The sequence below is a fragment of the Tyto alba genome, unplaced genomic scaffold, assembly GCF_018691265.1.
Source record: "Tyto alba isolate M040663 unplaced genomic scaffold, T.alba_DEE_v4.0 Super-Scaffold_6, whole genome shotgun sequence".
In the NCBI taxonomy this organism is placed as follows: domain Eukaryota; kingdom Metazoa; phylum Chordata; class Aves; order Strigiformes; family Tytonidae; genus Tyto; species Tyto alba.
In genome coordinates this window covers 24,835,412-24,846,584 of record NW_024881327.1, presented here as the reverse complement: position 1 = coordinate 24,846,584, position 11,173 = coordinate 24,835,412, and the positions used below count along the sequence as shown (strand labels likewise).

General features: G+C 40.6%; 1 protein-coding gene across 5 annotated transcripts in view; it reads right to left on the bottom strand.

The window, feature by feature from the left end:
* Positions 1 to 287: 287 nt before the first annotated feature.
* DLC1 (DLC1 Rho GTPase activating protein) overlaps positions 288 to 11,173 on the bottom strand; it is a 246,759-nt gene continuing 235,873 nt past the window's right edge. For all 5 annotated transcript variants that reach the window (XM_032998942.2, XM_032998941.2, XM_032998940.2 and 2 more), the window contains 9 exons: positions 10,803 to 10,979; positions 8,700 to 8,859; positions 8,259 to 8,457; positions 5,678 to 5,891; positions 5,167 to 5,281; positions 4,040 to 4,261; positions 3,112 to 3,329; positions 2,762 to 2,935; positions 288 to 2,229 (listed from right to left, as the gene is read on the bottom strand). In XM_032998942.2, coding sequence (XP_032854833.2) covers positions 2,109 to 2,229; positions 2,762 to 2,935; positions 3,112 to 3,329; positions 4,040 to 4,261; positions 5,167 to 5,281; positions 5,678 to 5,891; positions 8,259 to 8,457; positions 8,700 to 8,859; positions 10,803 to 10,979 — 1,600 coding nt within the window. In that variant the 3' untranslated portion in view covers positions 288 to 2,108. The remainder of the gene's footprint in view (positions 2,230 to 2,761; positions 2,936 to 3,111; positions 3,330 to 4,039; positions 4,262 to 5,166; positions 5,282 to 5,677; positions 5,892 to 8,258; positions 8,458 to 8,699; positions 8,860 to 10,802; positions 10,980 to 11,173) is intronic.

Sequence of the window (11,173 nt, the reverse complement as noted above, 5' to 3'; positions counted from 1 at the left end):
ACAGCAGCAAAATAGAGGTTTCTGCTTACTTTTAAATGTATAAAGCTATTGACTGGGGAATATTTCTATCCAGCTGTCTGCCATCATGAAGGCTTGTCTTCCAAAAATTTTTAAATTGCTTTGGTACTTGCCTTTAATAATGCTAAAAATATTGGCCTGGGAGAGGGCAGGGGTGGCTATGCAGTTGGTAGTAATATGTAAAGAACTGGTGGTAAGAAAAACACCTCCTCCTCTGGGCACAAGAGTGGAAGGAACAATGCAGAATAAAATAAAAACCATTATGCTTCTCCAATTTTAAACATTTAATAGTGCACTTATTGAGTATATTCTGTACAGACATCTATATCAAGTTAAACATCTTCCTTTCTCTCATGTAGATCATAGTCATGTAAAGCACATTTACAATAGAAAACATACTTGAGGTACAAAAACCCAAAAAGAATATCTGAGGTATAAATACAGGTATATTTTAAATAATCTTTATCATGCTTTATCTATGTTTGACAGTACACTGTGGGCAAGTATACATGTTTACAATAGAATGGTATGTACAACATACAATTTTACAAATTCAAAAGTGATGTAGAAGAATATACAAGGTTTTCCTACTCATGAGGAACATTGTTACTGGAAGTACTACATTATTTGCCATAATAAAAAAATCTTCATCAAAAAGCTTAAAATAATACTGACAATGGTAACAAAGTCTCAGTCAAAATTCCATCTTGCAACTCATTCATACCCTAGCCACAAAATACATTTATCACTTAATACTGCACCTTGAAAGCAAATCTTTACCTTTACAGTAAAACCTACAGAAAGACACCTTTCCAGAGGACCTCAAGACTTCCTACAGTTCATACAAGTTGATTCTGAAGGAGGGGGGAATATCTCAAAGGTTTTATACCCAATAAAACCCCACCTTCCTCTCTGCCCCCAAATATAACCCTCCAAATTGCTCACATCCAGGTTCTGTTCGTGTTAACGTGCAGCGCTCAGGATAACAGGCAAAAGAGGGAGAGAAAAGGGAGAGAGCTCGTGTGAGTCCTCCTAGCCACCTCACCCCACCTGCTGCTGCAGGAGTCCTGCCACCTCCCGGCACTGCAACTCCAGTGTTGATTTCTTCCTCTTGAGCCATTAGAATACAGTAAAATATATAAAAGCTCATTAAAACACTTCTAGTTAACACAGGTAGGAGTAAAAGCAACAAACACTTTTTTTTGGCAAATTAACAGTTGACATTACTGGTTCTCTTCACCGCTGCATAGACATTTCATTTCTAAGCTGCTATGTTGCTCAAAAGTGTGTTTACTTAAAATTACTATAGAATTGCTAATCACTCCTAAAAGATCATATGCATAAGGAGTGGACAGTAAGTGGAGCAAGCCTCTTGTAACATCTGCTTAGGGTTTTTAACAAGGTTAGAGCTGAGGAAAATGCAGAACTGGCACATGGCTACTCCTGGTCCACAGGGGAGTCCCATTCTAGGTTGAACTGTATCCAGCATACTAAAATCCATTCTGGTTGCCTATCAGTGTACCAGACACATTTCAAGTTCGACTTCTGCTATCCTTTCAACCATTAACACACTCATTCACACTTTAATCTCTGTGCAAACCTTTCTCTGCTTATCTCAGTGAGAACACATTGAAGAGTACCAACTATTCCAGTGGATACACCAGTCCCTCAACGCACTACAAATAAAATGACATGGGTATGTACATAAAGCTAAGTATTTCACATGGGAATGATGAGCTTTCACCATATTTCATAATATATTTTGCATTTAAAGAATTTTGCTTCTCAGAAGCAATTCAGACCATCTAATAGCAATACTTTTTTTTTTTTGTTTGTTTTTGCACAGTCATCCTATGTATTCCAGTCGAGGCCTACACTATAGACCTTACACAGACAGGAAGCAGCTTTAAAGTGTATGGTATGGCCACAGTCCTATAGTAATGCTCACAGTTCAAGTTCTCATACTGTCATGCCTTCATGACATGACTTGCAGATGGTACACTAGTCCGGTCTGCAGCGGACAAGCCTCAGTTTTGGGTAATGTCTACGTTGCTGAGGAGTGGAAGCGCGTGGTTGTTTCTCTTCAGTAGTCACCTGGATTTTACTTCCTTGCTCTCAAGACTCTGATGACTGAAAGAGTCTCGTATCTTAGCGACTTCAGATGCACACAAATGTCCAAAAGACTTGGTGTACCAGTCTGGCATGTGGCCCCTGAGGCATGGAGAAAAGTAAAGATGAAGTAGGTACTAGTAACTTTGCATGCATTTTCTTAGAATCAAATACCTACCTAGCTGGTTAAATGCCTGACTAGGAAATCTCCTTATTACTGCTTATTGCTCAGCTCAGCCTTACTAAGACATAGACTTACTCAAAACCAAGTCTGTTGCAGTGAGGAAAAGTTATGAAAAGTTTTGTGTGAACTTCGTCCTTTTTACTAACTTAGTATTAAAATTAACACATCCTTGAATCCAAATATATCTGTCAGAGGAAGGGGTGGGACTGTATATCAATAGCTATGCTGGAGCACATACTGGAGGCTTCTAATGCAACAAACCACACCTGCTGTTAGATAGGCACTGAAGCCAACTTTCTGTGACATCTCAGAGACCTATGTGCATGCTCTTGAGAAGTAGGTGCTACTGGCCAAGATAAAGACTGTTGAACTCTCTAAATTTTGTGCTGACTACATAGAAACTATACAAGAAAAGTTACCAACACAAAAGAACAAAGTGGAATTTCATACCTTAAATCAATTCTGCACATGTAGGTAAGTTTCGATTTTCCTGACCCGCAGGGCTCAATCAGATACCTAGACAGAAGTACATTGACTCTAACACCCGCCACTGGAGCGCGGTCATGGTCCACCGAGGTTGCTAGAAGCACACAAGCTCCTTTGGGGAAGTTTGTCCTCCATGTTCTAAGAAAAAAGAAGGAAAAAAAGTCTTATCTTTGACAAACAGTGATTCAAGCACCTAATAAGACTCAAATTATGCACAAATAGATATTTACCTATATAACTTACATTATATGGAAATTGTAGGCAAGGTTGCCCTATGCGTAGGATATAAACATAATTGAATATAAAAATCTTACCTTAAGACTACGAAGTCCCTGGCTGGGTGAGGTGCCATGCTGTTCTGGACATACTGGTATATATCTGTCTGGCTGTCCAAAGGTTCGATTACTTTTGAATCTATAAGATCTTCATCCCAAAGATGCTGCTCTTTAAGTAAACGATTTAAAACATCCTCTGGCATAGCTGGGATTTCAATGGTAGTTTTCCATAACCGGAGTGGGGGACCTTCACATACCTGGGGAATACAAGTACAGAGTCCTCAACTTTACTCTTCCTTATGCTTTCTTTTCCTTTCTACTTCAGTTTTGAGTAAATACAGCAAATTAAATGCACACACACATATGTATATATTGCACTAAGCTTGTCATGAGCTCAGACTAAAGTTGTTTTCCTAACAGCCAAAGACATCTGCACACTGACTCCCAAATTATTTTAAAATTGCAGTTACTTTCTCTGGTATGAACCATTGTTAAATCATGATGGTACAGAAAAATATTCTAATTTTCCAAGCTTATTTTTCAAGTATCTTAAATCTCATTGAAAAACGTCTCCCTGTGCTAGCTCTGCTCTGTGCAAGATTAGAGCTGAGAAATTTCTTTCTTCCCTACTGACCGCATAGTGACAGTGCTTGGAGGCTTCACTCAGCCTGTCAAGGCTTTGCACATGTGAGTGAAGGCATATAAATGCAATACAGCAAACATTCCTGGGCTGGATAAACAGAAGAACACAAATCAGTGCATGTTAGATGATGACTGCTGATGAAAGACATATAGTTTTTAGACAGTGTGCAACTATGTCAAAAGATTAAGGTTTTTTTTTCTTAAATCTATTTGCAAAGTAACGGTGTGCGCTGAATCTTCTGTAATATCCTATGTCAAAAGCCTGCTTACATTAGAGAAGATGAGCTAAAAGCCAGAGCTGTGCTGTGAGTGACAGTGTGTATACCTTCTTGTAGGCCAGCTCTGCTTGCTCTGAGGTGGAGCAGCTGACCCAGCCTTTAAACTTCTCCTTCATCTCTTTGAGCAGGTCGTCTACGCAGTCCTGGAGGTAGCAGTGGTAGTCGGAGGGCTCAGCGGTGCTGCTGCCGCCCCGGAGCTCCTCCAGGCTGAGGGGACGCAGGTCCTGCTCCGTGTACGAGTTCCGGCCCCTGCTCATTTCTTCGGGTATCTGAGGGGCAACAAGGGTGAAATCATCCTCTTGCAGCTCTCGCCCAAAAATCACAGAGTTAGACTAGCAGCTTGATAGTCACAGAAATATGGGTACACTAGTTTTGGAAGTGGCTGGACATGTGTGTGTCAGGTCAAGCACTCAGTGTGAAAAAATGCCAAAATTAAGTTTGCGATTTTGAATTAACTCAAATTAGTCTCTCATTTATGGGTGTCTTATTTTTTTCTGTGGAGTATACCTCTTTGCTACACAGCTCAGATCCATTCCCCCAGCACAGATTATCCTGCAGACTGAAGGAAGGAGGGATCGGCTGTCAGCCACAATGTAAGAGACAGGCATGTCTTCAGTTGAGGGCTCTGAAAAGATTCAATGACATTGAGGAAAAACAGGACTCAAGACTTGTCTGGATCTCTATCCTGGGCCCTAGAGGGAGCATGCTTTAGTTCCTACAGACCCTTCAACCTACGGTTTGACAGTGTCATGTTCCAGGATGCTTTTGTGGCCTAATTTTGCTAACTCTTGGGAATTTAAGTATAAAACAAGCCCTAAAATTCCTGGAAATAGCTTCTTGCTTTGTAATCAGAGCTGAAGTTCATAGACCCTAATGGCTGCAGAATAAATGCTTGAAAACATATTTAAAATGCAGCTTGGATGTAACAAAAATGTCACAAACCCCACAACTGCCTTATGAGCATCAGTGCCAACAAAACAACTCTCTTTTCTTCTTGCACCACTTCTAATTCATGTATGCACCCAGATCAGGATGTATATTTTTTAAAAAAGCTATTTGTCATGTATTAAACTTTATTAAAATAAAGAGACATTCCTAGCTTTCCATTATACAAGCAAATCTAAGCCAGGTTGGCCAATATTCCACCCATCTGTTTTGCAAATAGGTGTTTTACCTGAAAGAGCTTCTTGCATTCAGCAATCATATGAGCTAGCCCTTGGGTTGCAGCCAGATTTTCATTCAGGTCTTTCTGATCAGGTTTTCCCAGGCTTGGTTTTCTTTGCATCACCCTTCACAGGGGAGAAGAGCACACACACGCACAAATCCAGTCATTTAATGCAGAGCACGAGAGGCGGTTGGTAAGAAAACAGTAGGATTCCCAAATCTGCTGGTAATTTAGGGCAGCGCTGCTTGGGACCAAATCTTGGCATGGAGATATCGACTTCTCTTGCTACTCTAAGCTCTTTCTTTGGAATCCCCCATTTCTTCCTTCTTATGAACTTGTTTATATTTTAACAAATCTCTAACAGAGGGTAGGATCCCATAACCGTTCTACACCCGGTGCCCTCTGAGGCATCTAAGGTGATCACAACTGGTAGGGTCAATGCTAGACCGTGCCTGTTGCACATCACCTCTAGCTGTGGTACGAGACCAGCAGCAATGAGCCCTGATCCCCAGAGACATACCTTGGGGAAGAATTCTCTCTTTTGAGAGTGTTTAAGTGGAAGAGGGAAGGTGCTAAGCAGACGGCCAGGTTTGTTGGTGTCATCTGGTTTTCCTTCACTGCAGCTGTGACATCACTCAGGAAATAGAGAAGAATCTGGAGGACCTCCCTGTTCTCATCGGGTAAAAGCATAATAGCAGCCTTGATAGCCTGGAGACGCTGATCCTTTGGCACATCTGCATAATATTAGTAATTCTCTCATCAGCCCATTGATTTTCCACACACACAGCATGAATACATCCCAAAGCAAACTCCAGCTTCAAATATTTGACTCGAGTTTGAAGTGATTTCCTTCAGGATGCATACCATTCATAGGAAACATGAAGGAATTTTTTTTTAACCCACTAGTTTAACTACCCTCAGCTATTTCCTGCCTCACAAGAAATGAAAGCAAGAAGAAGTTGTGCCTAGGCCAGAGTTAATTTTAGATCTAATTTCAACAGCTACATGCTCCCACAGATGCACTAAAATGACAGAAGCCTGGAGTCAGGCAGTGAACAAGCAAACACAGTCCAACCAATTTAGAACTTCTTTGGCTTTCAAAGAAATTCAAAACATGAATGCATCTTAGAATAGGTGAATTAATTAAATAAATTGGCTAGCAAACCTTTTCAACAATGATGTCATAAAATATCCAGAAAGTACTTTACCAAACACAGAGGGTTACTTTATTGAGCAGATCATTCAAAGTCATGCAGTGGAAAAATAAAGTCAACGCTGTGAAGCCCCATACCATTAAACAGCTCCTTGGTTACTAACAACAAACAGTCTTTGGAAAAATCTGATGTGTGTCTTTATGTAAGGCCTTCTCCTCCAAACTTGAAGGGAACAAAAAATGAAATAACCCAGACCAGATCTGCTTCTTGTAAAGGGATTTTCAATAATCCATCTCTGAAGACAACATCAGAGTCTGAGTCCTGGAGCATTTATATCATCATTAGCACCACACACCACCGTTGCTGCATGTCTCATAATACACATGGTGCTAACCAGATATTTAATTGGTATTTGCTTTGGGCTTAAGCAACTTTGTAAGGTTAGCAGGTGAGTTTAGAAGGCAATTTTAAGCAAAAATCCCCTGTTTTCCATACTTTCCCCTTAATCAGCTCAAAGCACATTAAAGCCACGTGCAGACAATTCCAGTGCACAGCCTGGTACATAACACCAAAGCAAAGGGAAATTTTGTCCTGTGTAGGGAAGCAAAATTTACAGCTGCTTTAAGGCTCTTTGCTTTACACAGAGATAATACTTCCCGACCACCTCTGCGGATTCCTCAGACCTACCGCCTGTGAAAGGAAAGGAACAGATACTTCTGCAATGCTCTGTCAAACTTCTTCTGGCACTCAACCCACAAAGAGTTGCTGTTTAATATGCATGGAAGTGGAGAATCTGTTTAATTTTCTCCATAAACCTTCTTGGGAATCCAAACATACAAGAAAAAAAAATGTGTGCACTGAAATAACAGTATGTATGATTTTAATTTAAACTGTCACCTCCACCTATGGAGCTCTGAAGGAAGTTCCTGTAACCATCATCATAAGGAAGGCACAAAATACAGCAAGAGCTCAAAGAATGTGTTTTTGCAGTAAGTTCTGTTATAGCTGTGCTACCATGGGAAGAATACATGGGGAGAGAGCTGGGGTGGCCATAGGAAGAGAAACCACATGATCAGCAAGGTGCCCATACTGCATCAATCAGTTTGGACCTCCATGAAATAAATAAATAAATAAAGCTTTGGAGTCACCAAACATTAATTCTTCTTTGGCTATTTTATAAAGTGAGAGTATTTCCAATGAAACAATGTTGAAGAAAACTTTTGAAAGACAATGTGTTGTTTGGAAAGATCCAGCACAAAATTACCATCTATACAGAACTCAATTTATCTAGCTCACAGAAGAGAATGTCTCCCTTGATGGAGTTGAACCTGCCATCTCAGAAAGATTAATTATTTCTTTTCACATGCATTGATAAACTCCATTTTTGATGCGCTTTATTCTAAGCACTTTCTGTTTATGGTACCTATCAGTAGCTATAAATCAGTAACAGAAAAGCTTTCCACTTAAAGGTTGTTTTCAAAAGTTGTGGTGAAGAATAGAAGAATATGAATTGTAAGAAAATAGAAATTTTTTGGCCTTGCTCTAACAAAAAAAATCTCAGTAATTTAGTGGATTTCAGTCCTTGTGAAAGCTCTAAACTCTGCTCATGTAGTGTTTGCACAGCTCCTCTACGTAGCCACATCAGATATGGCTTCTTTTCAAGCCATAATATCAAGTATGCTCAAAGAAGAGAGGAAACTTCATAGCAAGTGATGGAGGATTTATATTTGTTCCCAAACTACAGAGGAAGGCAAAATAAAAATAACTTGTGCTATAAATCATTATAAAACTAGAACATCAAAAATACATTCCTTACGAGGCAGCCTGAACTATAAAGGCTGCTGGAGAATGGCAAAGACCAACATATGCAACACATGTAGTGCCCAGAGCAGCAGCGTTGGAAAGTTGCTACCACTTACTATCTGCCATGGAAATCTCACTACTTACATTGGTATATCTGTAAGAAGGTCTCAGAGAGTTTGTTGGTCATGAGAGGCTCAGGGAGATCACGGAAGAATTGCTTTAACATGTCTGCTACATCGTAAGCAGACTGGCCTTCGTAGTTGACACTGTCTGTTGAATTCTCATTCATTTGACGCAAAGCCTGAATTCTTGATTTGACTCCAGATTTCCTAAACAGTCCAACCTAAATATATATGGAAAGGTAAATACATTTACAATGAGCCCAGCAAATCTGAAATACAAGTATGCTCTTTAGCTTCTTATGTATGGGTTCTAATTTTGTGGAAAGCTTTCCTTGCATTAGTTATCTACTTTGTCCTGTTTTGAGTCTACTTTTTTCAGACTGACACAGGAACAATAGAAATTAACGGAAGGCCAGGTTTTGGGTGCTGCATGTGTGTGGGATGAGAGTAGAGCAAAACCCACCTGATCCAGGCAGTGGTTGCGGAGGTACCTCATGGCTTGCTGAATGCTCTGTGGGAGAGGCTGCCCTGTGCGCTGGACATTGACTTGCAGCGGTACTCCAAACACGTTTCGGTCTTTATAATCTGGCACCTTTATCCTTTTCATAAATTTTGGTACTGCCCTATTTAAGCAAAGGAAATGACAAAATTAAATTAAATCGCTGTTGACCATTTATCTTCTCTACTTCCAGTAATTCAGAAAGTCAGTAAAAATAAGTGAAACACTTAGTAATAGGAAAAGTAGTGACAGTAGAAATCAGATAATCCACTTGGGGCTGGAAAGGGGGAGAGAGCAGAAAAGAGAGTTTCTCCAAGAGACTTGACATTCAGGGCAGTATGCTACCTGTAACTACTAATGTGATGCTACTCCATCAATATTAGTAGGACAAAAAGTACAGGGTAAAACTGCAGGGTCCAGATTGAATTGCAAGAGAGACAAAATAAATCCTGTGGTCAGTGACCCTTTATAACACTGCCTCTTTAGGTTTTGGAAAAGATGGGCATTTGAACAATGAGCTTTTGTATGTCAACTACTTGTTCTGCAAAGTCCTCAAACTGGGTCCACCACCCACCAGTGTGCATAACAGCAGGAAACTGATGTAATACATTTGAGTTTGTCAGCTACAAACTTCAGCTCTATAAACAACCCCTTTGAGGGACCCCCCTCCTTGTCAGCCTGTGACTGTTGTTACCCTCACCTCCCACTCCAGTTTCAATGAGAGGCTTTTCCATCTGCTTATGACTCCAAGGAAAAAGTTACTAAAGACAAAAGAATGATTTACCCCCAGATCCCCAAGAATATTGGTTTCATAAAGGGAAAAAAAACAAAACAACCTCATTAAAATGTGAAAATATTGAGATCATAGTCCTAAACAGGGAGAAAAGCTAATGTCCAGTGCAACAACTAATAGGACACAGTAGCACTGGAAAACAGGGAGACCTATTTAACATTTCAATATACAGTACAGCTATACAAACAGTGCATTAGATTTACAGCTGACTAATCTGTTACATACTAAAACAGAACCAATTTGTATGGCTGTATGGTTAAGTTTAGGGCATTATTGATATATGTACGAATAATACTTGCTTTGTCAAAAAACATGCCAACGGAATGTGAAAAAACACATTGCGATCTCCACTGAGAATCTGAAGCATGCAGGGATAACTGGTCAATACTTATTTCTGTCTTTCAGAACAAACAACTTCTGTATTTAGAGAGGCTGACATAATAACAGCCTTTGAACAGGAGGTACTTTGATGCTGAAGCTAAATACTCTCTATGACTCCTGGGGAAGGGAGGAGGCTGGCCTGTGGTAGGGAGAAGAAAAATTTTATTGCGTCTTTTGCATCCTAAAGGTTATACAGGCTGTACTGCAGATACAATATTAAAAGAGCTTTCTATTTAATTGTTCTGACAAAAAAACATTCAGCTGGGTTACAAACACCTGGCCACAGTAGAAACTGCTGTCTACAGAAAACTCCATGGGTCTCCCAACCTTTCTTCCCCTCTTCCCTGTTCCCCACACCTCCCCAGATATTTTGCAAGTTAACTGGATTTATAGTGCTTTAAAGAGGGAAGATGGATTTTGGCTAATGAGACCCTAGAATTAAAGGAAATGTACATTATTTAATTACCTAAAGAGAAACTAATGCAAACATTTAAAAATAACTAAAGAAAAGTGAGCCTATTAAGATCTACTAAAATTTGTGCCGATGCTCACTAACTGCATCAATAAACAACTAGTCCTTCTTTTGCTATGGATAATGGGCATCTTCCTGGTCAGAAAGCTGGACTGGGTATTTCACTGCTTCTGTTCCCTCACATGCCCCCTGTAAGCATACTTCTCAAGCCTAATAAGATTACACTTACATAAAGGGCTAGTGGTTTTAGCCCCGTCTCAGGAAACTACAAATCACTGTCAGCACAGGCTGGAGGAAGAAGTGCAAATATGGAAAAAGAGGGATGGAGGGATTCATTGCACCCTTCCAAAAGTTGCTTAGGATAAATGCAACTGTCATGATCACATAGTCAGCCTGTCTACGCATGGCACTGTGACCTTACCAGCTGAAACCGTGCTTGTTGGAAGGCGTGTACTTCTCCAGGAGAGCAGTCAGCTTTAGGAGAGAGTACTTCTGCAGCAGGTTCATCTGTGCCACGGACTGGCAGTTGATCTGCAGCGATGCTGAGCTGAGGCTGGGCCGGTGGGAGCTCTGGAAGCTGTGCCACCTCAGCCTGTGCCTGCAGAGAAGATGAGGGGACAGAGCAAGGACTGGTCACTGAAACACCTCTGCGAGACACGTGCAGGAATCACCACAAACATACTGCTGAGCCCCTCGCCCCTGGCAGCCGCCGTCTTCTGAGATTTCACAGGCATCAGCCAGCAGCATCTCTGCCTCACCCGGTGCGATGCAGCACATGCAGGCGCTTCAGAT